This window comes from Aythya ferina, assembly GCF_964211825.1.
Source record: "Aythya ferina genome assembly, chromosome: 14".
In the NCBI taxonomy this organism is placed as follows: Eukaryota; Metazoa; Chordata; class Aves; order Anseriformes; family Anatidae; genus Aythya; species Aythya ferina.
Genome location: NC_140312.1, coordinates 19,927,563 through 19,953,278, shown reverse-complemented (window position 1 = coordinate 19,953,278; position 25,716 = coordinate 19,927,563). Strand labels below are relative to the sequence as shown.

Sequence of the window (25,716 nt, the reverse complement as noted above, 5' to 3'; positions counted from 1 at the left end):
TGGCGGGAGCTTCTTGAGCCTTGGTGTGGGTGGGTCAAAGGGGAATGAAGTGGGGCTGTTGTAGGTGTGAGGCAGTTGGCCCTGGCTAGCAGGATGTGTCACTGACAGCTTCCTCTGGAGCTGCAGGGAGATTCCAGCCTTGAATCGGGCTCCTGTGCTTGTCAGGGCCATGGTGACGTATTTTATCCTCTTGCAGTGTTGCACACCCAGAGAGGGAAGAGGACTGGCTTTGTTCTGGCGGAGCCCAGAGATGCTGGTGTCCTTCCTGCCAGGGAACACATGGATGGGCCAGGTGGGAGTGTGGCAAACTTCCTGCTGTGGTTAGGGACATGGGGTTTTGTCCCTCACCTGTGCCCCCATGGTACTGCCCTGTAGCTGCAGGAGCTGGTGGTCCCTGGAGTGCAGCCCACCCGCCCCTGCTAGGGCACCAGGAGGGACAGCTTGAGCTGTGATGATCTCAGTGACAGGGACTGTGCTAGGGGAGCTGTAAAAGAAATGAAGCTGTTGAATTGCTGGGAAGACATCAGCTAAGATCTCCTCCTGAGCCTGGCTGGAGACCGGCCTGCTAATTGTGGTGGTAGGGGAAATATACAAACATACAGATGGCAAACATACAGAAACTGCTGTCTCTTAATATCGAAAGCTCTATTTCCGACTGACTGCAATTGACACATGGCAGAAAATAAATGCTAACAGCTTTGGGGGAGAGCAGCACACATCACCAGCCTGCTCAGGAGCACCTTAAGCCCTTGCAAAGCCCCAAGGGGAATTTGTCTCTCCCTGAGCAACAGGGTGGCCAGCCCAAAGTCACTGCTCAAAGGACCATCACCTCTAGGGTATAATTCCTTGATTTTTTTTTATTTTTTTTTTATTTTTGTAGTTGTAAAGGGGCTATGCCTATAGCTTCTAAAAGATGCTCTGTCCCATGGGACTTTACTCTGACCCTAGACACTGAGGATGGGATGGGTGAGATGGACATCAGGCAGCAGGAGGCAGCTCAGTCAGCCCATGGGACCATGAGCCTGATGCTGTTCTTCAACCCACAGTGTCTGCAGTGCCTAAAGTCCCTTGGTGGCCATGTGGCTGACATTGGCATGGTGCCCCCCACTGTGCTCCTGGCTCCACCACCCCCTGCATAGCCAGGTGTCTCCCTTGCGCCCTGCAGAGGGGTGCAATTTTTTTCTGGCCAATTAAAGGCTCCATTTGCTGCCTTCAACAGAATTAGAGTGGAGATTACAATAGATTAAAGGAGGTGGTAAGCACCCTCTGTGCTGCTTGTGTCATCTGTGAGGACCCCACTGGGGCCAGCTGGGTTGGGGCTATGCTCATCCCTTGTCCTTTGCATATTTTTTGTAAGGTGGTCCATATTAAGTGGCTACAGGTGTGGTTTCTCTTCAGATGCCATGGTTTGGAGGCAGTTTTATGGCCTGACAGGGATGTGGCTGTGCCCTTCACACTGCAGCTGTGAGCTGTGCTGCACCCCTCCCAGCTGTTTTCTGGGGTGTAAGAGAGACTGGAGGAATTTGGAGCCTGCTGGGGAAGCTCCCAATCTGTTTTGCTGCCAGCCCTGAGCTGAAATTCATCCCCTGGAATGGGACTGGTTGCATGGCGGCTGGTCTTGAACCTACAGCCTCCAAGCACGCACTGATGGTAGTAAGGTTGCCCTGTAACGTACACCCCTTCACTGTGTCCTATTTTTGTGGGGTCTGTCCCCTCTGTGATGCCAGGGCTTGCTTGGCCAGCTGTCACCCCCAGTCCAAATTCCCACTTCATTGCATTAATATCTATGCGGTGTCTCTGGCTAGAGATTTGATTTCAAGTTCCCTCCCCAGAGCAGAAGGAGTTAAAAATAGCAAATCCCCCACCCTTCATTCTCTGGCTATGATGTAGCCTCACAGTTTGGAATTACAATGCCATTGTGAATATAGTCTAAAATAAAACAAATGAGCATGCTGCACTCACTCTGTAGAATAAAAGAACAAGTTCTAGTCTCAAGCAATGCCATGGAGGAGCCTCTGTCTGCTAACCTGTGCCTGCAGAAAGCAAGAATTCAGCTTTCTTGCAATGCCTGTGTTGGCTAGATGAAGGATGCTACGCAAAGAGTGATTAGTGGGGTGACAGAGGCAGCATCCAGTCCAGCCCACTGGGGAACCAACTGATTGCAGGAGGAGCTGGGAAGGAATTAGCTTAGTGCATTATGGTTTGATGCTGTCTTCCTCTAGCATCGCATACAAACAGCCTCGCCAAGGGGTGGCTGGATGCTAGAAGTGAATTATCTGGGTAAAACCGTGCTGGATGTGGCTGCCCTGAGGTCCATATAAAGGGCAGGGCGTGAGCAGTGGGCACCAGCCCTGGGCAGCTGCCTGCCTCTATCTCCCCTAATGGGGCTCTTGCTCTGAGCTGGTCTAGAAAATCCTAAATGCCCACATTTTTCCCCTCTCAGACACTGCCCTAGATTAAAAATGCTGGCTCCTGGCTTGCTTTGTAATATTTAAAATACAGCATCCTTTATTATTTTTTTTAATGTATGCACCATATGTTTTGAAAACTGCAACAAAATCCACAGGGCTTGTGGGTGGAGGTTAAAGGGAAAAAAACATTTCCATACGGGAAGCTGCAAATACGAAACACAGCAGCAAACAGAAAATCCCTCAGTGCATCAGCCAGAAATAATCTCCTTTCTGTCCTGGCTGCCTCGGACACGCTCATGTGCGTGTGAGGAACTGGCCTGAACTTTTCCATTGTGTTAGCTCTTTGCCCCAGTGCCCTGGCACTGGCTCCTCAGCCCCCTCCAAAGCCTGGTGTTTGATGCCACTGTGTCAGAGAGCATCTTCTTTGCTCTTTCCCTTCTTCAGTGCTATTTGTCTTTTTTGTTTGTTTGGCTGGGCCTAATCCCTCAGGATGGGCTGCTGCATCCCTCAGCTTTGACGGCAACGGGGAGCATACCCCATGGCTCACTGTGCTCTCTCCCAGGATCACACGTAGACTCAATTTAACAAGAAATTCAGGTGAAGCAAAAAATGACGAGCTAATAGGTTTCATCTCTTGGCCAGAGCCACAAGTTCTTCTTCACCATGCACATCTGACACCCCTTGAGCTGAGGACCCAAAGGCATCTGCTTGCAGGGACACCCCAAACCTTCCTGGCCCAGTAAGAGCAGAAAATAGCAGTGTGTGGGCTGGGTTCACTCCCCAGCCCAGGCGCTCTCCTCTCCTCCTGTTCTCTAGCTGCCAGGAGCTGCCTGCAGTCATTTCACTGCCTGCAGCTCACCCACTTGTCATGCCTCATGAATAAAATCCGGGAGAGGAGATGGGCTCTGGCCAATGGGTGACTACTGGCGGGCTGCTTCCCTCCAGGGCCACCCTGCAGGTCCCCAGCCATGGTCAGTCACCCCTGCAGGCAGGAGAGGGGCTGGGTGCCAAGGAGAGTGGTGCAGAAGGGGATGGTGGGACCCCTGTGGCTGCCAGGTACCCGAAACTTGTACTGGAGTGGCCCTGAGGGGGATGACACCAGTTGGCCACATTGGAGGAAGGGATGTGGGACAAACTCCCTGAGAGTCAGAGTCAGCCCCTTGCTGGTTCCCAGCCTGCAGTGATGCCTCATCATGGGTGCCCCTGTGTTCTGGCTCTGCAGCATCCCCTTGCAATGGAGGTTCAGGGCTGGGGCTGTGTCATCCTGTGAGGCATGGGGCTCTTGTGGCACAGGGGTGGCAGGGTGGAGGGAGGGTGCTACCAAGGACCTAGCTGCACATTGTGTCCTCTGGAGAATGTGGTCTCAGGTACTCCTCCTGCACCCACTGAGAGCCTCCTCTGTGACTGTCCCGCTGGATTTGTGCTCAACCAGATCTCCATCCCAGGGTAGTCCTCAGCTCAGTTTGGGGCTCGGGCAGAGCTCAAGCCCAGCACACCGTGGATATGTGATGTATCAGCATGCTGGACATACTCATCTACCTCATGCCCCCACGCTCATACGCAGTTTGTTTGTATCTATAGCAGCCTGGGTAAGATTTTTAAGCTGTACCAGATGTAAGGATGAAATTCCATCTTCAGCCTCCCAGTGGGGATCCCTCCTTGCCTGCCTCAAGTAAACCTTTCCACCGCCCAAACCACTGATCTCAGGGAGCACCACACATCTGCTAGGAGCTGGTGGGATCAGCATCCAACAAGAATTTACAGCTGCCGGCCAGGGCTGGAAAACAGCAGCGGGGTGAGGGCTGCAGGTCTCTGGGGTGCTGCGAGGTCTCTGGACCTGTGGCCGGGGACTCTCGGCAGCTCCCAGCTGGCTCCTGCCCCCCTGCATGCCCCTGGGCTTCATGCCCATTGATTATTGCTCCGTCAGACCTCCCAAAGCATGGCTGACCCCTCTGATTCAAGAGGTGATCCCTCAAGAGAAACCTGATCTGGCTTTCTGGGCCAGGATCCAGCATTTTTACAGCCTCCTGGGTTAAGAGCTAATGTGTGCGTGCCAGTGGTGTCTGCTTGGGGCATCAGAGCCCCTGCAGCCCCAGCTGGGGCTCTTCTCTCACCTCCTGCCTGAGCAAGAAGAGCTCCGGGCAGCATGCGGGGCACTGGGAGCTGCACAGTGCTACAGGGTATCTGAATCAAGCCCTTCTCTGCCTTGCACATCTCATAAAGGCTTTTTTTTTGTCTTCAGCTGACCCTTCTCTAGCGAATCCTGCTCACAGGTGCTGGGCAGGGATGTTTTGCTTGGGCTGCTGCTGCACAAGGATAAGCCCCCGGCGCATCTCTCCCTTTGCAGGCTTGCCCTGCCCTCCCATTTCTCCTCCCACCAGCTCCTGCAGTTTTCTTCTGGTGTGCTGAACATGCGCATCATGTCTGAGGCTTGGCCTGATGTTCTCTGATTTCTGGTTCACCCTAGTGGCTTTTGCTGCTAGGCCGTTTTGCTGAAACAGAGCAGATCAGGTGACTGCCCGAGAGTGCATGCAGCCAGCCTCCAGCACCCACACTTGGGGTGACTGGGCCTTGTGTGGGGACCTCAGGGTGGCTGTTGGGAAGCAGGGTCCTGAGGACCTCTGAGCTGGTCCCCACCTCTCCCTTGTTAGCATCCTGCACCTGATGCCTATGCCAGCCGCAGGCATCGCCCTGCAGTGCTGACGGGGTGAGTTGCATCGGAGCCATGAGATGGGGACATATCCCGCATGCTTGGGGAAGCATCCTGCTTTCTAGCACTGCCAGTCACTGTGGAGCATCCTTGCCCAGGGATGGGGTAGAGCGGGCAGCTCCCAGCTGTCCTGCAGCAGCCACCCTGGGGCAGGACCCAGTGCCACCCCACTGCCCCCCTGGGATCACCATGCTGTCCCCTCCTGTTCGGTGCAGCTCCCAGCTGCAGGCTCACCATGGCTCTTGCCCTGCAGCCAAGCATTCCAGCCATTATTAATTAAAATGCAGTCTATCTTCTGTCTCCCTCTCCCCAAGCCACCAAGAACTGCTAAAATATTCTCAGGGCTAATGGGGAGGGGAATTAAATAGTTACTGTGCAATTCAAGCTGTGCCTTTTGGAGATTTATTGCTGCTCCTGGAGCCCGTGATTCCCTCTTGGGTTCTATGTAGCCAGAGCCATGCTCGGCAGAAATTTCCTTCCTGCCTGCCTGAGACAGTGGGCATGCCATGCAAGGGGCTCAGGCAACTGCAGTGTGGCCAGCCTGCTGTGGCGCCTGGGTGCTTGGAGCTGGGGGATCTCTTCTCTGTGAGCCGCTGGAGGTGAACTTCTCATCTCTGCCCACGTGCTGGCTGTCCGTGCTGGGCCCCCACGGGACGGGCATGATACTTGTTTTAGGATGAGAAGCAGTGTGCTGCTGGTGGAAAGCAGTTCCTGCTGCAGGCTGCCGTGGGGAGCAGAGGCAGGAGGGTACTGCTCACACCCAGTGTGGGATCACAGGCTGCTGGCAGGGCCGGGGGCTCTGCTGGAAGCATCTGCATGGTGTCTGCAAACTCATGAGCACCCAGAGTCCTGGCCGCAATTGCAGCTCAAGGAGCTCTTGTTGCCATGACGAGCTGTACAAGCATTAGCTGGGAAGAAAAGCCCCCGGCAGCGCTCGGTGGAGATGGGAGAAAGGCAGCCAGCGTGGCGGCACATGGCCCTCATGCAAGCCACACATCGCTGTGGGTTCTGGTGTGGGTCCTGGAGGGGCTGGGGGTGCTGTGTGCACGGCAGGGTGCTGTGCTCATCCTCCTCCCACAGCCCTGTGCAGCACAAGGATCTCTTTTCCTGGACAATGGCTTTGGCGTCAGTGGTGCCCTGGGTGTGCCTGTGTCGCGGTGACCTGCGGTGGCAGCGCTGTGCTGCCAGCACAGCCCCGTTCCCTGTGCTCCCGGGGTCATTTCAGGGATGTCGGGGCACGCGGCTGTCCTCAGCAGCACCCAGCAGGCCGGGGAGGAGCTGCCAGGCTCAGGAAGCTTCTGAGCACTTCACAAGGCTTCTCACCCCACACAGCCCATGTCCTCATGGACACAGGGCTGTGCCGGGGCAGGGCCTGACCCCACAGTGAGGAGGTGCATCCCACACAGCCCCAGCCCCAACAGGCTCTCTGGGCTTCCCTGGCCCTGTCGGGGGAAATGCACATCCTGCAGTCAGGGGCAGCTGCCAGCAGCGGGGGGGGGGGACACAATCACCGGCTTCCTTCATGCTTGTGCTTAGAGAATAATTTCCATGAACGCAGCCAGGAATGAACTCAGCCGCACATTCTCTATTCACTGCTCCCTTTCTTTTTTCCTATTTCCCTCTAACCTCTTTCATTTTCTCCATTCTGCTTCCCTTTTTCCCCTTCTCCTTTGGCTCCCCAGTGACCTCCCTCCTTTCATTTCGGAGCAGTACCAATGTCCTGCTGCTGGCAGCCGCCTGCCCTCGCCTGCACCGTCCCCTGCTGCGCTGCTGTCCTGGCACCCACGTCCTGTTTTTGTCCTGTGTCCCACTGAAGGAGGTGACATAGAGTGGGAGTGGCAGCAGCAGGGGGACAGCGTGAGGCAGGTGGGAGCAGTAATGGGTCATGATCTGATTAGGGAAGCCTGAGGCAAGATGGGGAGCAGCAGCAGGCTGAGGGCTGTTGCCATAAGCCACAGATGGCTATGAGAGCAGAGGTGCGTGGCCTCGCTGGGTTCCCAATCCTGCCTGCTCCGTGATTCCCTAACGGGGCTCTTTTATCACTTTCTGGGGACCCTTCGGTGCTGCTCACAGCTCAGTGGTGCCACCACAGCCCGCACCTGCAGCTCTGCTTGTGGTGCCAGCAATTAATGCAGTGCAAACACTGGAAGCGGCAGCAAAATGTGGAGCAGCCGGAGCCACCCCAGGCTCACGGTGCCCCGCAACAGATCCATGGCACCTGCACTCAGCCTTTGTCAGCAACACCCAGCTTAAAAAATTGACGTTAACCTTAGGTAAGGGATCATGGAATGCTTCTGGGTTTTACACAGGGGAAAGACTAGAATGAAAATAGTTTAATGAAGGGGAGATATTTTCTCACTAAATTCTCACAAGGGGAGAATTTTCTCACTGCTCCAAAAGACTTTTATGTGTGGAAGCATGACAGAGAGCAATGGCCAGCAACCTGAGCACCAAGATGGCCACACGGCTGTCTCTGCAGCTCTCGGCTAAGCCACCGCTCGGAGCCCCCCAGTTATTTGGGGTATTTTGTCACATCTTTCAGCTGGGCTACCTGTGCATGGCATAGCTGGGCTGCACATGCCTGTGTTGTGCCCTTTACCAGGCTGTCTGTGGACACAGCCCTGGTGCCTCCCCCACTGCTGCATCCTTGGCAGGGATGAGGCAGGAAGCGGCTGCAGGGCTGGGAGCCGGACAGTTCCCAAGTGCCAAGGTCAGAGACACTGCAGGGGCACAGCAACCACGGCTCTCCCCACAGCACTGGCACCAGCTGGCCCCAAGCTTGCCCATCTCTTCCTCCCCCTGGCCACAGCCAAGCTCCTCCTTGCCTTTGGCCTCTGCAGGACAAGCCCTCAGCCCTGCAGCTGATGAGAACACCACGTCCCGCAGCTCTGGGGCTCCCGCCCTTCCTCCCCACCACCCTCGGGGCGCAGCAAGGTTCCAGCACGAGGGGAAATCCTGCCCCTTGCCTCCCGCGGGGCTCCCATGCACTGCTCTCCTGGTGCACCTGTGGAACAAGCCCAGGGGCTCTGGGGCTCCTGTCTCCCCCCCATCCCTCAGCAGGGTCTCCTTCATGCCCTTCCCACCCAAAATTACACACCATGTCCCAGTGCTTCAACCCAGCCTCTCCCTCAGCATCCAGCCCTTCCAGCAGAATTCCTTTCCAGCCACTCATTGCCCCTCTTCGGCCTCGACGCCTCCGGCCCGGTGCACTGCTGGGGCTGGGCTTCCTCTTCCTGAGCCTCCCTGGCCCCCACTGTGCTCCCAGCCTCTGACCCATCCTCTGCTTTGCCTCCCTGCAATGGCACCATCCTGCCTGAGGGACATGGGGCTGCCACCGCCTGGTGTCACGGAGCAGGGACCTGAGGATTGCTGACGGACTGGAGTGTCTCCTGGGCTGGTTGCGGCCCCACTTCCCATGCCCTCTCTGGGGACAAAGCTCCTCGGTGTACTCCTTGGTGCAGTTTTGGGTGCTGTTTGGGGACACTGTCTCTCCCACACAGATTTTGAGCTCCTTTGCTTGTGTATGGCTGCCACTGTGTGTCCCTGAAGTGGTGCAGGGCACCGATCCCTGACCGGAGGTGCCACCTTAATCCAGATCAGTGGAGGATCTGCTGTGTACCCACGTGGCCCCACACCGTATCTCACTGCCCAGCTATCCTGGGGTTGTGCCCAGTGAGGGCCAGGGGGAACTGGAGACAGCCCTGGGGGGATCCAGCCCTGGGGGGATCCAGCCCTGGGCAGCTTTCTGCACCCTGCTGGGGGCTGCAAATGCATTGATCACTGGGTGAAGCCCAGTTAAAATCTTGCCCTGTGAGCACAACAGGAGCAAAACAGGGGCAGATTAAGGCATTCCTTGGGTAGCTCCCACCCCTTCGCCTGCTGTATCTCAGCCCGCGAGGCCACTAATGCTACTTACATTATTACTGGATTATTTGGGTGTAATGAGCTTTGCCCCGCTCAGCTGTCCCCCCTGTGCAGGGGTGCTGTGCTGCGTAATACTTCCTGCGTGGGGCCACGAGGCGGGCAGCTGGCTGCTGGAAAACAAGCAGAGCCCCAGCAAAACAATGCGTTAATGTTCCTGGCAAAAATTCCATCACGAGGCTGAGCCTAATCACAAACCAGGGAGCTTGGGTCTTAGCACTGAACAAAGCCAGCAGGATGGTGGCAGTGCCCTAAGCTGGCTCCTGTCCCCGTGGATGCCAGTAGAGTGACTCCATGGGTGTCATCCCTGCCAGCACGGTGACAGCCACGGGCACCTCTCCATCACCTCTCCCATCCCCAGCTCCTTTCCCTCTTCTCCCTTCAGGCCCGCCAGCACCAGGGCTTGGCCATATGGACACACAAACACTTCCCCTAGAGACCAGAAGTCCCAAATAAGTGATGTTGATGCTTTTTTTGACATTTTTTTTCCTCTTTATTATTATTAATGTTTATTTAAGTGCTGATGTAATTTGCAGCCTTTCAGCACCACTGCTTCCCACCTCCTGCTGTTCTGGCTGAGCTGTGTGCATTGCCATGGCTGCATCCCAGGGCTTGACTCCTGCTTCGCTCCCTGCCAGGGTGTGAGCATGGGGTGCATGCGATGAAAAGTGTCAGTGCTGTGGCTCTGCTCTGCTGGACACCCTTCCAGCAGGGATGTCCCCTGACTGCAGGAGACCCATCCCCGGGTGCTCCTGTTGGGACCAGCCCAGGGTTCCCCCTGCTGCTGCAACATTCATGGGCTCACAGCTGCTACAGGAGGTCTTGGACCCCTGGCACTGCTGCTTTTATGGGTGCCCTCCATTCTGCTTGGGACCCCAAGGTGATCTGAAATCCCAGCAGCTCTCAGGAGCTCGTGCCATGGCTGGAGCCTGAGCTTTGCAGAGGGGCAGGGGGATTCTCATAGAGCATCTCAGCTTTCCTCGCAGCACTCAGCCTAGCTTCCCAAGGCAGCACAGAAGCAGCAGGCTCCAGTCCTTGTCCCTTCACAGCCCCAGGGCACAGAGCAGAGTCAGGGGGACCAGCACGTTGTCACCCTGTTGTGTCCCCATGGGTGGTAGCAGCAAGCAGCCCCACATGTCCTAGAGCATGTCCATGGGTGCTTGACCTGTGAGATGGGCTTTTACCATGAGATGGTCTCTAATCTCACTTTGATTTTTCTTTCTTTGCTTTTTAGGCCAATAATGGGCTGTTTCTGTTCCCTGACACCCGATCTGTCCCTCAGAGAATGCAGAGCCTCTCCGATGAGTGAGCTCCTCTGTCCTGTGCCCCGTCCTCCCTGCTCCACAGGGTGCTGGCGTGCCAGCTTTCAGCCTGCTGCGTCTCCTGTTCCTGGGTACGCAGTTTAGCTCTGGGTCAGAAAGTCTCCAGTCCTTTGAAATCTTTGCCCTTCAGTGGCCAGGTTGCCCAAATTGCAAGTCTGTCTCTGAAACCACGCAGCAAACAAGGCCTTGCTTCTCGGTCTGTGCCAGCCACAATTAGCATGGCGATTAGCACAGCCCGGAGCTCCTGTGAGCAGCGTGCAGGTGGAGCAGGGGCTGCTCCTCGCAGTGTTTGTGGTGCGTGTCTGGGGTGTGCTGAGTCAGCAGAAAGACCTCTGCTCCGCGCTGTTCCTCCCATGGGGTAGGGGTGAGGCTGCAGTGCATCCATCCACCACAGTGGTCTTCAGAGCTGCCGGAAGAGGGTCAAGGAGTGGGGTGAGCACCCAGACGGCTTTCCCTAGAACTCCGGTGTCCCCGTGTGCCCATCCTGCTGAGCATGGAGGCTGCATGCGTCCCAGTGCCGCTGCAGAAGGAGCGGTGGGGCTGCTGCTGCTGGCCAAGGAGGTGAGACCTGCCCAGGCCAAGGCTCTCAGCTGCTGCCATCCTTGGCAGCTCCTTGAAAAACGACTTCTCCGTCGAGTTCCCAAACAAACAAGTGGAAGCTCCACAAGCTTGTTGTTCCTTCCCAATGCTGCTGCCAAATGAGCAGGTCAACAGCAAGGCAGGGCTGGTGGAGCCAAGCCAAGCAGGGCAGTCGGGGTGGACAGTCCCTGCGTGCTCCTTCTACACCTGCTTTGCGGACAGGAGAGTATCAGGGAGCCGTGCACGGCTTTGGGTGTGATGGCACAGGTGATGCAGTTGTGTAGGGGCAGCAAGCAGGACCGGGTGCTTGCACTGTGTTCTGGTGAGGGGCTGACTCTCGGGGTGTTGCTCTCCTTGCCCTGCACCCCCAGGCACCTGTATGTTTGAAGGAAACCTCCCAGAGCATCCCCAGGAGAGGACCTGGACCCCTTCTGCATGTGCACCCTGAAAGGGACCTGCAAGAAGCAGCACTGGGATGCAGGCCTGTGAGCCACATGTGGGTGGCTGCAGTTCTGTGGGGACAGGGAATCCCAGACCTGGGCAGGGATGTGCACTCAGGTCAGGGCCACCAGGGACCAGCATGGTTTTGTCTGCTTTTTAGCTTCAGCATTGCCTAATGTCTGCCTGAAACAGGGCTGTCGGTGCCATGACGCCCAGCCAGGCTGCGTCCCAAATGCTAACAGACCCCTTCCATCTTGTTTTTCCCTCCCTCCTTCCTGCCAGCAGTTCCCTACCAGCAAAGCCCCTACACCCCTGGGAGCAGCTCCTCCGTCATCCAGTGCTACCGCTGCGGGGACACCTGCAAGGGCGAGGTGGTACGCGTGCAGAACAACCACTTCCACATCCGCTGCTTCACCTGCCAAGGTAGGACAGGGCAGGGCACAATGGCACTGGGCTGCCAATGTCCCTTGAAGGATGCCAAAGCCACCAGGTACAGGGGTGCCAGAGACCTGGGTGCTGTCACTCCCTCGGAGCTGCACACGTGGCTGGGGGCTGCTGTGTCCTTCAGTGCCATAAGGTGTCTGCGAGGAGCAAAGGCTGCTCCCCCCCAACAAGGTGCTCAGGCAGCCACTGGCTTCAAAGGGGACGGAGCTGGCTGGAGATCTTGGCAGAGCTTGCTGCCTGCTTTCCAGTGAAAGGGAATAAATAATGAGAGGAAATCCTCCTGTCTCACCTTCCCTCTCAGTTCTTACCCATGCCACCTCAGGCTCGCTGCCACCAGCTTCCACGTCAGCCTCAAGGCTCATCCCCACCACATCCACAGGAGTCTGGCACAGCCAGGGCAGCCTGTGAAGATGCACTCTGGGCCCCACAGCCAGCCAGGCATGATCCTGCCTCGAGTTTTCTTGCCCTGGGTAAAGCAGGGAACTGGGCTGTGCTGGCAGGTGCTCAGTTGGCCACCCCGCTGCACCCCATCACCTTGTAGGAGAGGTGATGGGCATTGTGCATAGGCCCCTGGAGCCTGTCTCTGTGCTGTTCCTGAGGTGCCTTACAGGGCTGGATGCTCTTGAGGTCTCCCTGTAGATGCAGGAGGGGAATGACACTGAGGACCAGGGCTTGCCATGTCTCTGTGCATCACTCTGGGCTGTACACCACCCACGGTTCCTGCTGCAGGGAAGGAAGGGGCTGGATGCCTCCCCAGCGGCCCCATCCTGTACCCTGCTGCAGCCCAACACTGACATCTTGTGGTGCTGGGGGAGGTCCCAGTGGGCCTGGTGGGCAGGGAAACCAAACCCTCTGAGATGCCTGCAGACACCTGTGTCTTTGGGATGCCCTGAGAGCCCTTCTGGGGCAGCAGCAGGGAAAAGATTAACCTCAACCTGCCCAATAGGGCTGGGAAAACCCAGTCGAGGCCCCAGGCCTGAGCCTGAGGGGGTGCAGCCGCCCTCTGCCTCCCTGACGGGTGTGTGTCCTCCCCCTGCAGTGTGTGGCTGTGACCTGGCCCAGTCAGGCTTCTTCTTTAAGAACCAGGAGTACATCTGCACCCATGACTACCAGCAGCTCTACGGCACCCGCTGCGACAGCTGCGGGGACTTCATCACTGGAGAGGTCATCTCGGCGCTGGGCAGGACCTACCACCCCACGTGCTTTGTCTGCAGCACCTGCAGGTGAGCCCCCGCTGGCACCAGGGGACAGAGAGGGTGCAGAGGTGGGTGCACCTCAGCAGGCACCTGGTTTTCTTGGTGGAAATCCTTGGGAGGTTATGGGGTGGTCCAAGCTGGAGAGCTGCCTCAGTGCCCAGCTCACTGCCTGCCCTCACCTGCAGCCATGGACCGAGCACATGGCTCCAATGTCTCCCCTTCTCCTTGGCCACAGGAAGCCGTTCCCCATTGGAGACAAGGTCACGTTCAGCGGGAAGGACTGTGTCTGCCAGAACTGCTCCCAGTCGCTCATCAGCACCAAACCCATCAAGATCCACGGACCCAGCCGTAAGTTACGCAGGTGTTATGCGACACCTGCGAGGAGAGACCACAGGAGCTCCTGCAGGCCCTTCTCCTTGGGGCTAGCAGGGCTGTTCATGCTTCCCCTGAAATCCTTTTTCTAAGCCCATCCCCTGGGTCTCCCCCATGCTTACAGCTGTGCCTTTTTCCCCAGGCTGGTGCTGGGCAGAGCTGCCCATGCCAGTGCTCGAGGAGGTGATGGGAAGGGTTTGGGAGCTGGCGTGTAGTCCTGCACAAGTGCTCGCAGGTTTTGAAGGAGGAGTAGGGCAGTCCTGGCCTCCACCCAGGGCTACAGGTCACCGCTGGTTTCAGTCACTCCCTTGGCCTGTTTGTGACCTGGGTGGGTGCTGCCACCCTGTCCCTGTGCCAGAGACTCAACAGGCTGCCCGAGGGCTGCCATTGGTCACTGCCTCCACCAACTTAGGAACATTTCTCAGGCTCATTGCCTGTGCTGATGATCCCAACCTAAATCACAGCAAGAGCAATGTTTTGGGTGGGTTTGGCCAGGTGTCACCATGAGCTTGCCTGATTTGGGGATGTGGCTGGGGCTCACAGACAGGTCTTCCCTGTCTTCATTGCCACCCCGAGCCAAGTGGGCGAGCTGCCTGGGGCATGCTGTGGCCAGCCCACAGCACCTGCAGCCTCCTGTAGGGCAGCAGGAAGGGGAAGGGCTGCCATGGGCTCTGCCTAATGCTGGCTTCCTCCCTTCCAGCTCCTCCCGAGTGTGCACAGCAAGGTTACCCGAGGGCACCATGCTTTATCCAGCAGCAGCAGCCAGGCACATGGTGCCATCCTGGCTTCCCTCCTGCTGTGTTTCCTCTGGTGGCCCTAGCACTGCCACCCTGCAGGGGTGGCACTTGAGGCTGCTGGAGTCCAGCTGGTGCCCTCAGTGGGGAGGACCTCCCCGGAGGAATGATGCTGTGCCTCTCCCTGCAGCCCCAGCACTGGGAGCAACTTAAGAACTAGGCGAGCAGCACTTGCGTGTGAGAAGGGCTGGATCCTGACTCAGCCAAGCTGATGCAACTGCTTTTTTTTCTTTTGGCCAGGGCCTTGGAAGGTCAAAAATCCCCCCAGCTTTGCTCAGTAGGCAAGGGCTGGGTGCAGAGCTGCTGGAGGCTGGGCTGAGTGGGAAGCCCTGCCTGCTTGCATGGTGCTGCTGCGCCTCCGCAGCGCTGCAGGAAGGAGGACAGCAGGGAGGGGGTTAAGGAGAAACGCCGTCCAGCCATTGAACCTGCTGCACAGGGAAGAAGAGGATGAGGAGCCAAGGTCAGGGGTCCGAGGTCCATGTGCTTCCTGCTCCCAGCCTTGGCAGGAGCCGAGGGAAGCGGGGAAGGAAGGGAGTCTCATAAATACTGTGGCAGGGCCGGACGCGGCTTCTGGAGAGCACAGCCCTTCCTCTGCTCCGCTCACTGCCAGGGGCTTCCCACTGCCCCTGCCCCTCGGGGAGCCCCCAGGGACAGGTCACCAGGGAGCCCTGGCTCTGTGCCATGCTGATCCCAGCTCCAGCAGGCGGCTTTCCTCCTGGCTCCCTGTGGGAATGGGCAGGAGGGTGGCATCTTCCCACCAGTGGAAAAGAAAGGATCCCCACGGGGCAGCGGTGTTTTCATGCGTCCCCCTTCTTCTCGCCCACCCCCAGACTGCGCAGGCTGCAAGGAGGAGATCAAGCAAGGCCAGTCCCTCCTGGCACTGGAGAAGCAGTGGCACGTCAGCTGCTTCAAGTGCCAAACATGTGGAATCATCCTCACCGGGGAGTACATCAGCAAGTGAGTGCCACTGGCTGGGCTTGGTGGGGCCATCCCCTGCTGCTGGAGCTGCAGTGCTGGGAGATTGGGCACCTGGCCATGGGGAGGGGGTGGTTTGGTGTCCGAGCTGCTTTTCAGTAGAGGCATCAAAGGCAAAACAGCATAAGGCAGTGCTGAATTTGTCCTTGAATACACAGGGAGCAGGAGCTGGGGAAAGGTAGTAATACAAATCCAGGCAGGAGGTGGATGGAGAAGCCGAGGGCTGGTGCCCGAGGTGCCCTCTCCTGCCAGGATCGGGCTCCACAGGCAGGCAGAAAACAAGTGCCCCATGGTAGGTGGCTCCCAGGGGTACTGTTTGGGCTGGGGGGATTTTGGCAATGCTGCAGGTGGTGCCCAGCCCAGCTCGCCTGCCTCAACTCGCTCTCCTCCCTCTCCTGAAGGGATGGAGTCCCATACTGCGAGTCTGACTACCATGCCCAGTTCGGCATCAAGTGCGAGACCTGTGACCGGTACATCAGCGGCAGGGTCCTGGAGGTGAGTCTCGAGGCCATAGCCACTTGTCCTGCCCTGTAATGGGGGCTGTGTGCATCCTACCCATCACCCTTGTCACAGCATCCCTCCCTCGAGGCCGTGGCTGTCCCTGCAGCAGGGGTGTGGGCACGTTTTGAGCGCTTTGTCTGGAGGGTGGCAGTGGGAGAAGGAGCCAGGGCTAGAGGAGGAGCAGCACCATGCTGCACACCGTTGGAGAGGTGGCTCAGGTCCCCGAGCCCCTGAAGCACCCCCAGTGGTGACTGGCCATGCTGAGACGTGCCCAGAGCCCCGGCTGTGGGGACACCAGCCCTAACCAGCTGCCGCCATGCCCAGCTCCAGAGCATAATAAGCCTGCCGAGTGCATCCCTGCAAGCAGCCTGACAGTTGCCTTGGAAACACATCCAGCACAGCTGTGCGGGGGACTGCAGCATCCTGTCTGCATGCAGCCTCCCCATGCACCCCCCAGGGCTGCCACCAGAGCAGGGCTCCTGCCCTGGGACAGATATGGAGGAGGTTTTGTTTTTGCTCAGCATCCTGGCCAGCAGGAGCTGCTCCAGCATGCAGGGATCCAACGGGTGCAGGTGGTCATGGTGCAGGTTTGGGGCGATTGTAGAGCTGTACGGTCAGGAGCAGCCAGGTGGGTGGAGATTGTAGTTTTAGGGGGGAAAGAAAGACCGTTTGGGGCTGGTCCTTCCTGCAGTCCTGCTCCTGGGGATGGGGGTTCAAACACGCTTGCTTTGTGTTTCTATCCCCAACATCTGCAGGGGGAAGAAGGCTGGAGTGTGATCTGGTCTGAGCGTAATCTAAAGGGTCAGGAGGTGGGAGGCAGAGAGAAAGATGTCAGAACAAAACACACTGTGGTTTTCAGACCTGCTGGTCCTGCTGTGGTGGCACAGAGAGGCAGCAAAGTCACTCCTGAGCCCTTCCCCTCTGCAGTGGGGTGGGAGGGAACTGCTCCCCAAGCAGCACTGGTGCCAGCTTCTCTGCCACCCCAGCCAGCAGCAATAGGAAGCAGTATCCCAAAATTAGAGGTACCATGGCTCTGCAGCAAGCCAGGCACAGATTCTATGGGCTGCAGCAGCAGCAGTTGTGTTGCCAGCAGCTGGAGGAGGGGGCTGGAGCCTGCTGGAGCTGCCCCAGGGCTCCTCCAGCCTGGCACACCTACAAGCAGCACTCACCCTCTGGCCCCTGCTGGTTGGCAGGCCTGAGAGCACTGCACCTGCCCAGAGACCTCTCCTGAAGCTGGAGCCAGGACCCACCAGCATCTTCCTCCTCATCCTCCCTCGGGGAGCTGCCCCTGCCTGGGAAGGCTTTCTGCTGACTTTGTGCTTCATGCTGGCTGCTGCGAGCATGAGCTCAGCACTGCAGCAGCTGCTGCGGAGCAGCTGCCCAGCACAGGGCTGCTTGCTTAGTAAACCTCCAAGAGGAGCATGGTGAAGCCAGAGGCTCCCTCAGCTTGAGCCTCAGCTCCCCTGGGGCAGTCTGGTCCCTGACAGCACCTGGCCAGGACTGGAGCATCCTCAACCACCCGCTGCATCCCAGCCACCTGCCAGCAGTGCTGAGGGGCAGGAAGCAGGAGCAGGACAGTGTGCGGGATGTTCTGCCCCTCCAGCATGGGGTTTAGGGACAGATAAGAGGAGTGAAAGGGAGCTGGGAACCCAGGCTCTTGGCACTCTCCATCTCTAGGATGCTCACTGCACTGCTCTTAGGGTTTTCCTTGCCTGGTGCAGCCACATCCGCTTAGGATAAGCATGCGATGTTCCTGCCCCTACATATGCGATGGGGCAGACGGCCAGCTCTGCCTGTGCTGGGCCGCGGGGAGACAGATGCTGGCTGGATCCCAGGGGATGCCCCGAGCAGCCACAACCTCACAGCAGCACCAGGGAGCGCTCCTTGTGTGCGGCGCTCTGCCAGGCTGGAAGTAATGTGCTGTGGCACCGGGGTCCCTGCAGGCAGTGGTGAGGTGTCAGGAGAGGTGCCACCTCCTCGCAGGCATTGTCACCGAGCTGAGAGCAGCACAGCGCTGGGGTCCCGGTGGCCGTGCCGGGCAGCCCAGGGAGCTTGCACTGCTCCTGGCCCTGCTCAGCGTCTTCCTGAGCACTCCCCGTGAAACCAGAGCTTTAATCGTCTTCCCTGGTGGAGCACAGGATGGAAAGGGCGCCTTTACATAATTGTAGGCCCTAACAAGCCTTCCCATGCTATCTGCCAGCCTGGGGGCTTTCAAAGGGGCTGGAGCTGCACGGCCAGGCATGAATGATTAATGAGGCTATGAGGGACTCCAAGTGGTAACAAACGGGTCCTGCTACCCGTAGCCTCTGCCAGCCTTTATGAGTTGTAATATTAAGCAGTATAAAGCAAGCAGGGCTTGCACACAGTTTTGGAGAGGAGCGGTGGGTGCTGGGGACATGGGGTGTCCGTTTGCACGATGGGGAGCAGCCGGCCCCACTGTGTTCCTGCAGCGCTTCCCTCCCAGCCTGGTCCAACCCAAAGCAGCAGCACTTTTCCCATATACAAAAAGGCGTTTGTGTTATTTTTTCCCTTAGTGTCAGCACACTGAGCCACAGGGGGACACCAAGAGGGTCTGAGAGCACCGCGCTCACCTTGCTGCAACACATCCCTTACCAGGGGCCCATGTCTGCAGCCACTGGGAAATGTGGGGCTGGGACTGCAGGCGTGCTAGCCCATGGTGTTTTAGGAGCTGGGGTTTAGCTGGGTTGTTTTCAGTCTCTTTTCCACGTGTTTATATCTGTCTCTGGTCAGCACAGCCCCATGTGATGGTGGGTCCTTTTTAGCATAGACCAGAGGGGCAGAGGGCAGCCCCTGGCTGCCATCCACACCCTGCGGGGATTGGTTCCCTGCTGATTTTGTGGGCAATCACCACTTTCCTGGTGGCTGCTCTCACTAATCTTCACAGCAGATTTTCATATTGATCCTTCCCGTTTCCAACTGTTTCCAGCCACCTCTATCATCACCATTCCCTCTGTCAGCCAGAGCCTCATCTTCCCTCTGGCACCCTGAATTATCCTCCACTCTCTCTTGGGTTATTGCAGGAGTAAAACGTCCTTTGGGGCTGTGCTCCGACTCCTCCTAGCCCCAAGCTGGTTCCTTCCTCCCAGCTCCAGAGCCCAGAAAATGAGCCTATATCTGAAATGCTAGGTGTGGAGGCAAGCTACCAATAAAACCCCTGGTTGCTGTGAAAGAGCAGGGGAAGCAGCCCAGCTCCGGCTCAGCTTTGGGACCCCCCGGCTCTGCTAGCCTCTGGTTTTGGGCTTCCAGTCCAGCCCTAAGCCTGCCAGATTGGGGCTGTTTCTGGATGAACGGCTTCCACCGCATCCTGCCTTGCTCAGGGCCCTTTCTCCTTGCAGGCAGGAGGGAAGCACTACCACCCTGCCTGTGCCAGGTGTGTGCGCTGCCACCAGATGTTCACGGAAGGCGAGGAGATGTACCTCACAGGTAGGAACCCTGCTGTGCTGGCAAGGGATGTTCCCTGGTCCAGGGGAGGTGGCCCGGGACCCCATCCCATCCACTCCGTCTGCCTCTTGCCCAGGTTACGCCAAGAGCAGCACCGCAGGGGTGAGGTTGTCGCCCAGCCTGGCCACTGGCTTGGTGTCAGAGCAGCTCGTCCCTGCCCTCAGCCACCTTAAGGTCTGGCTCCTGTGCAGGGTTTGGTTCCTCTCCATAACCTGTGCTTGCCCATCATCCCAAATCACTGATTGCCACATGGGTGGTGAAGGGACTGTTGTGCACAGCGAGAGCCAGGGTGTGGGTCTCAGGAAAACCCCCATTGTGGGCAGCAGGGACAGCATGCTCAGGTGTCCCCCTGGGGCACAGCCACCCCCAGAAGCTGTCCCTGCAGTGTGCAGGACTTGCACACCTCGAGCACCAGTGCAGCTCGTGCACCAACGCATTTCTTGCTCAGTGCAGTTGGGGGGAGCACAGACACATCCCCCTGGGGGACAGCAGGCTCTGGGACAGTGTTGCAGATGACAGGGCTTAGGGAACGCAGGGACAAGACAGGACAATCTCTAACTGGGGGTGCAGGCTGTGCACGGAGCTCAAACACTTTCCCTTTGCACTTCAGGCTCTGAAGTGTGGCACCCCATCTGCAAGCAGGCAGCCCGAGCAGAGAAGAAGCTGAAGGTAGGTGGCAAGGTGAGGGGTCTCTCCCAGAGGTGGCACATCCCAGGTGATGCCACCCTCGAGTCCTGGTTCCTGCTGCAGTAGTGTCCCAGCCCAGCGTGGTTCCTGAGCCTGTGCGAGCCCCGTCCCCACTGTCAGGGGGACAGTGTTGGGTACAGCAGCCCCTCTCCTGCCCCACATCCCCTGAAAAGGTCATGGGTAGTGGGTGGGGGATGCCCCTGCAGGAAGACTCAGCCCCAGCACGAGCACTGTTCGCTGCCCCCACTGCCCTGCCCGGGCTGGGCTCTGCCTGGGCTCTCACCTGCCCTCACTCTTCTGTCCCCACAGCACAGAAGGACATCAGAAACCTCCATCTCGCCCCCTGGGTCCAGCATCGGCTCCCCTAACAGAGTCATCTGCGTAAGTACAGCTCTGCTCTCAGCCCCACAGGGCAGCACTGTGACCATGGATTTGGGGTGACTCAGGGAGGGGGAGACAGTTCCACAGCAGCATGGAGGAGTTGTGTCCCCTTGCCCCATTGGCACAGAGTGGAGCACTCAGAAGGACGCTGTCCCGCTGTCCCCTCATCCCAGCTCCTCTGCCCCATCCTGCTGCTGCCTCTTGGCTGCCTCTGCTCACCTCTCGCCCCTGCTGTGGTGGTGCTGGGGCTCTGCACGCTTGTGCCAGCTCTGCACTGTGTGCTCCAGCCTCCCCTTCCCTCTTCTTCTCTCCCTTTCCATCCGTCGTGGTTTAACCCGGCCGGCAGCTAAACACCACACAGCCGTTCGCTCACCCTCCCCCCTTCCCTCTCTGGGATGGGGGAGAGAAATGGGAAAGCGAGGCCTGTGGGTTGAGGTAAAGACAGTTTATTAAGACAGGAAAATAATAATAACAATAATAATAATAACAATAATGATGATAATAGTACTACTACTAATAATGTGTACAAACAAGTGATGCACAATGCAATTGCTCACCACCCACTGACCAATGCCCAGCCTAACCCCGAGCAGTCCAGCCCCCCCACCCTGGCCACTCAGCCCTATCTTTTGTTCAGCATAACCCTAGATGGGATGGAATACCCCTTTGGCTAGTTTGGGTCAGCTTTCCTGGGTCTGTCCCCACCCAGCTCCTGCTGCACCCCCAGCCTGCCTGCTGGCAGGACAGAGTGAGGAGCTGAAAAATCCTTGTCTTGGTATAAGCACTGCTCTGCAACAATTAAAACATCAGGTGTTATCAGCACTCTTCTCATCCTAATCCAAAACATAGCACCCTACCAGCTACTAGGAGGAAAATTAACTCTGTCCTAACTGAAACCAGGACGCTGTCTCTCTGTCTCTCCCTCTCCCTAGGCTAAAGTGGATAATGAGATCCTTAATTACAAAGACCTGGCAGCTCTTCCCAAGATAAAAGCCATCTATGAAGTGCAGCGTCCTGACCTCATTTCATATGAGCCCTATCACAGATACACGTCGGATGAGACACTGGAGAGATATAGCTATGGGGAGGTACTGAGAGCCCAGACATGCCCAGAGCCAGACCCTGGTCTGGGGACATGGTGTGGGGCTTCACCCGAGTCTCCAGGAGCCCTGCGGAGAGGCAGGACAAGGGGGGACCTGTCCCCAGGGGAGCAGAGATCACCCTCAGTGAGGTGGTAGGGAACTCTCTATGGCAGTCACGAGCAGGAGGGCATGGTGTGGGCTCGCATCCTGCCAGGGTGCAGGGACAGACTGCCAAAAGGGCAGTGAGTCTGTTCTCACTGTGACATGGGGAAAACGAGCCACTGTGTGGCCCTGCTGTCACCGCTCCCATTACTCACGCACTGTCTCTGTCTCTCCTCTCTACCTCCCGCTGCCTCCAGTCCCTGGGGACCCTCTCCCCGTACTCGCAGGTAATGTCACCACGGGGACTGACACTGCTGGGGCTCCACTCAACATCCCCTGCCAAGTGCTGGCCAAAGGTGGGGGAATGGGGGAACCCCATCCCTTAGGGCTGCTTCTGCCCAGCCCCTGGGCTCTGCTGCCCATGTTTCAGTGAGCAGCCTGGGGACATCCTGCAGCCCCCACAGGACACGTGTGCATGCCAGTATCCTTGGCCATGGGGTGCCTCCCTGCACCAGCCTGCCTCCCTTGCTCACCCTGTCAGCTCTAACCCCTGCTCCTCTCCATCCCCAGGACATCTATGAGAGCTTTGACATGCGACAGAGGCGAGCTTCCAGCCCCGGCTACATCGACTCTCCCACCTACAGCCGGCAGGGCATGTCCCCCACCATCCTGAGGTCCCCCCACCACTTCTACCGCTCAGGTGAGGATTTCGGCTGTGAGCCCAGGCTGGGCCATGTTCAGACCCCCACACAGAGCAGGGGTCACACCCTGCTTCTCTCAGGGGACGTCAGTGGTCCATCCCCTGGCAAGCAGGCTGGGACAAGGACTCAGGAGTGGTGGGGTCCTTGGCAAGGAGAGGCCAAGGGGGCTCAGACCTGAGCTGGGGCTCATGCAGAACTGGCTGGGGGGGGGGGGGGGTCCAAGTTCCAGGAAGGCCTAGAGGAGAGAAGCTCCCTCAGCTGCTCCCTCAGCTGTCTTGCTAGCAGCAGAGAACATGCACAGGGGTGCTTGTGCTGCAAGAGCTGCAAGGAAGGGCCCTGTGCATGCACACATGCACCCTCGAGAGCAGCAGGAAAGCAAGCAGAGAGTGGTGTGCCTGGTCTCCTGGCCTTGGGAGCCAGGGAGGAGCGGACGGGAGAAGCCGAGGTTGGTGTGTCCGGAGGTGCTGCCTCCCCATGCAGCCCCTGCACCGCACTACAAAGGTCCTGAGCTAACATCACCTACCGTGGGGCCCCCTCTGCAGCCTGCCTTCGTTCAGGGGTGCAGGAAATCCCCCTTCTGCTCTGGCACACCCCACCCTGGGCTACAGCCTGGCGCATGTCCCCGTCCCCACCGCCATGTGGGCCATGCCCCACTCGTCTGACACCACTGCCTTTAATGCCCATTTTCTTCTGCCTCTCATTCTCTCTCTCGGTCACTTATGGCTGCTTCTGCTCGGCACCGCATAGGCACAGAAAGCGGGCGCAGCTCCCCCTACTATAGCCAGTTAGATGTGAGGTCTTCTACTCCAACCTCATACCAAGCACCCAAGCATTTCCACATTCCAGGTAGGCTCCAGAGCCCACGGGCCCCCTAGGGAAGCACCGTGTCTGTCGCATGCCCGCATGTGCCATCCCCTGTGTGTCGCATGCGTAGCTCCGCCGCCTGCCTAGAGCCAGCTGGCAGCAGGATCTCCTCCCAGCAGAGGCCATCCATAAACAGGACCTGCAGCTCAAACTCTCCCCCCTCTCCATCACCACCCAGGTGTCCTGGAGCCCCCTGGAGTCTGCCTGACCTCCTCAATGTCCCTCTTGTCCCCCCCTGCCTGACCTCCTGCCACTTGCACAACCAGATGATGCCCTGCGGAGCCTGCCCCCCCCGCCTCCCCCCAGGACCACAAGGCGGCACGTGTCTGCCGGAGGCCTTTCCGTGCCCCCCCTTTACAGATGACTATTTTATACTCCCCCTAGGGCCCACCGCTCCCTCCCCCCAGACTCTTCTGGGCTTGCCAGCTGCCTGCTCCCCTTCTGCAGGGATTGCAGGGGGCCACCAGGTAAGGGCCACCACCCGCTCCCAGCCACACAGAGCCCACGAGGGGGGTGGGGGGGAAGGGGGCAGTGGGGGGAGAGGAGGAAGGGAAGCAGGCAGAGCCACCCAGCTGTCCTCCTGCATGGGCAAGGGAGCCGGAGGAGAGCCCCAGCCCAACCTGCCTAGCTTCAGGCCTCTCACTCTGCCCTGTCCCACCACCACAGCACGGGACGCCCGGCACACAGGTGACACCCCAGGCCACAAGGACACCTGCAGGCTCCCCACCATGGTCCCCTGCTCCTCTCCCGTACCCCCTATCCCCAGCAGGGCCCTGCCCTCCTGCAGGTCGGTGCTTTATGGATGGCCCCCTCCCCGCTCTGCCAGCTCAACTGCCTGGCCCCTGGGCTCTCAGAGCGAGGCTGCAGCTCGCTTTCCCTCCCAGCTGGCTCTTTTCTCTCTCTGCTGTGGAAAGAGGCTTTGGCTGACTTTGCTGTGCCCCTGAGGCAGCTCACAGGTGGTTCTCTCAGGCGCTAGCGTCCCCCCCCTGTGCCATGAACCTGGTTCAGGCAGAGCCGCGGTGCCTTGCTGCTGGCTGGCAGGGCCGGCGGTTCGAGCTGTGCCCCCTCCCGCAGTGCATGCTGACCAGGGGCGCTCGCTGCATGTCCCCCTGCCCACCGCTGCCTGCCCCAGCCCTGGCTGAGCTCCCGGCCCCAGTATGGAGCCGGCCTGGGTCCGGCCAGGCGCCTGGATCTGGAGGCAGCTGCGTGCTGGAAGCTGACGTGGGGCAGCATCTTCAGGGCTTCTATTCCACCCACTCTCCGCAAGCTCACACTGACCTCCCCGTCTGTCCTTCTTCCCTTTTTTCTTCCCTTCCTTCTTCCCCAGCAGCTGGCGAGAGCAACATCTACCGGAAACCCCCCATCTACAAGCGACACGGTCAGTGTGCACGCTGGTTGCAGGGCCTGCTCACCAGCCCGGGTCTCTGTTAGGGACATGGGGGGAGACATGGGCAGGAGAGGTGTTGGGGAGCTGGGCTGTGGGGCCAGTGTGCCTGCCTCCCCTCCAGAATCCCTTTAATTAGGTTTAGTGCAAGAAAAAGGCAGCTTTGGGATGTGTCCTTCATGGGAGGATGATAGCGGGGAGCCCAGGCTTGGTGGGTTATCGGGAGAGGGCAGGAGCAGGGCACAGGTGAGGGCTGGGCAGGAGACAGGAAGAGCCCCAGGAGGGGGGCTGAGGCAATGAGGGGTGGCAGAGGGGACGAGGGTGACCCCAGGAGTCAGAGCAGCCTCAGAAAAGGGATGAAGACAGGGCTTTACAGCTTCACATGGAGCCCTTGGATAAAATCCTGGATGGACACTGCAGGAAATGTGCCCGGGGGTGCTGGAGGGTGGGGAAGAGGCTTGGGGGGGGGCTGGCTTGCATTCCCCCCGCTTGCTTGCTGACTCAGTGGGGCAGCAGCAGCCTGCAGCAGTAACCGTGTCTCCTCTCTCTCTGTGGGCTCCCCTTCCCCACCTGCCCAAATCCCTACTGGCTGCCTGCACCCACTGCTGTAAGTAGCTGCCCACTGTGGGCTCCCCTGTGCCTGCTTGGGTGGTGGGGTGGCTCTGCCTGCACCTTCCTGCCTGGTGCCTGGCTCCTGTGGGACAGCCACCGAGCTGTGCGAGCAGGAGAGGGTCCCACACAGTCTGTCCTTTGTGCCCCTTCCCCTGCAAGTGTCCTGGCCCCGGGGGTTGAGCCCTTTCCCCAGCCGGAGCTGCTGGGACCACCCCTCTGCTGCTGCCACCTGCTCCAGTAGTAACTCCCTGGCTGCCCTCTCCCTGGTGGGACTGTGACCATTCCCACCGTCTGCCACTGCATCTATGTCTCCAGGAGGTGTCAGTAGTCTGAAAATGGATTATTTCCAACTCTGCCCTGGGCTGTCCCAAGCACAAATGGCTGGTGGCCACCAGGAAGAGGGGAGGGAAGAAGATCTGTGTTTGTCCCAGGGTGGATGTTTGCAGGTGCTGCCAGAGGGACTCGGTGTCCTCATTACAGCTCTCCCTGCTCCTTTTGCAGACGACATTCCTGCAGCCACCAAAAGCAAAACGAGTGAAGACATCGCACAGTCGTCCAAGTACAGCCCTGCCTACTCCCCAGACACCTACTACCACTCCGAGTCAGAGTACTGGTCCTTCCAAAGCTCTCCCAAAGGTAACAGCATCCCCCCCCCCCCCCAAGTGCTGTGGGAAAGGGAAACCCAACCCCCTACCCAACCCCCAAATCAGGCACCCCCAGGGAGGATATCTCCCTGGGCTGGACCTCAACCTGAAGATGGGTTTGAGCTGAGATA

General features: G+C 58.6%; 1 protein-coding gene across 5 annotated transcripts in view; it reads left to right on the top strand.

Moving 5' to 3' along the window:
* Nucleotides 1–25,716, top strand: part of ABLIM3 (actin binding LIM protein family member 3) — a 42,091-nt gene that overhangs the window by 13,100 nt on the left and 3,275 nt on the right. For 3 of the 5 annotated variants that reach the window (XR_014698083.1, XR_014698084.1, XR_014698085.1), the window contains exons 2-15: nt 11,667–11,807; nt 12,868–13,051; nt 13,260–13,372; nt 15,021–15,147; nt 15,567–15,660; nt 19,023–19,110; nt 19,739–19,809; nt 20,125–20,196; nt 21,129–21,284; nt 21,638–21,667; nt 21,951–22,080; nt 22,829–22,927; nt 24,273–24,323; nt 25,443–25,577. Coding sequence is in view for 2 of the 5 variants with exons in the window: in XM_084536201.1 (XP_084392327.1) it covers nt 11,667–11,807; nt 12,868–13,051; nt 13,260–13,372; nt 15,021–15,147; nt 15,567–15,660; nt 19,023–19,110; nt 19,739–19,797; nt 20,125–20,196; nt 21,129–21,284; nt 21,638–21,667; nt 21,951–22,080; nt 22,829–22,927; nt 24,273–24,323; nt 25,443–25,577 (1,479 nt within the window). In the remaining 3 variants the exon portion in view is untranslated. The remainder of the gene's footprint in view (nt 1–11,666; nt 11,808–12,867; nt 13,052–13,259; nt 13,373–15,020; nt 15,148–15,566; nt 15,661–19,022; nt 19,111–19,738; nt 19,810–20,124; nt 20,197–21,128; nt 21,285–21,637; nt 21,668–21,950; nt 22,081–22,828; nt 22,928–24,272; nt 24,324–25,442; nt 25,578–25,716) is intronic. The other 2 variants (XM_084536201.1, XM_084536202.1) reach the window with 2 other exon arrangements.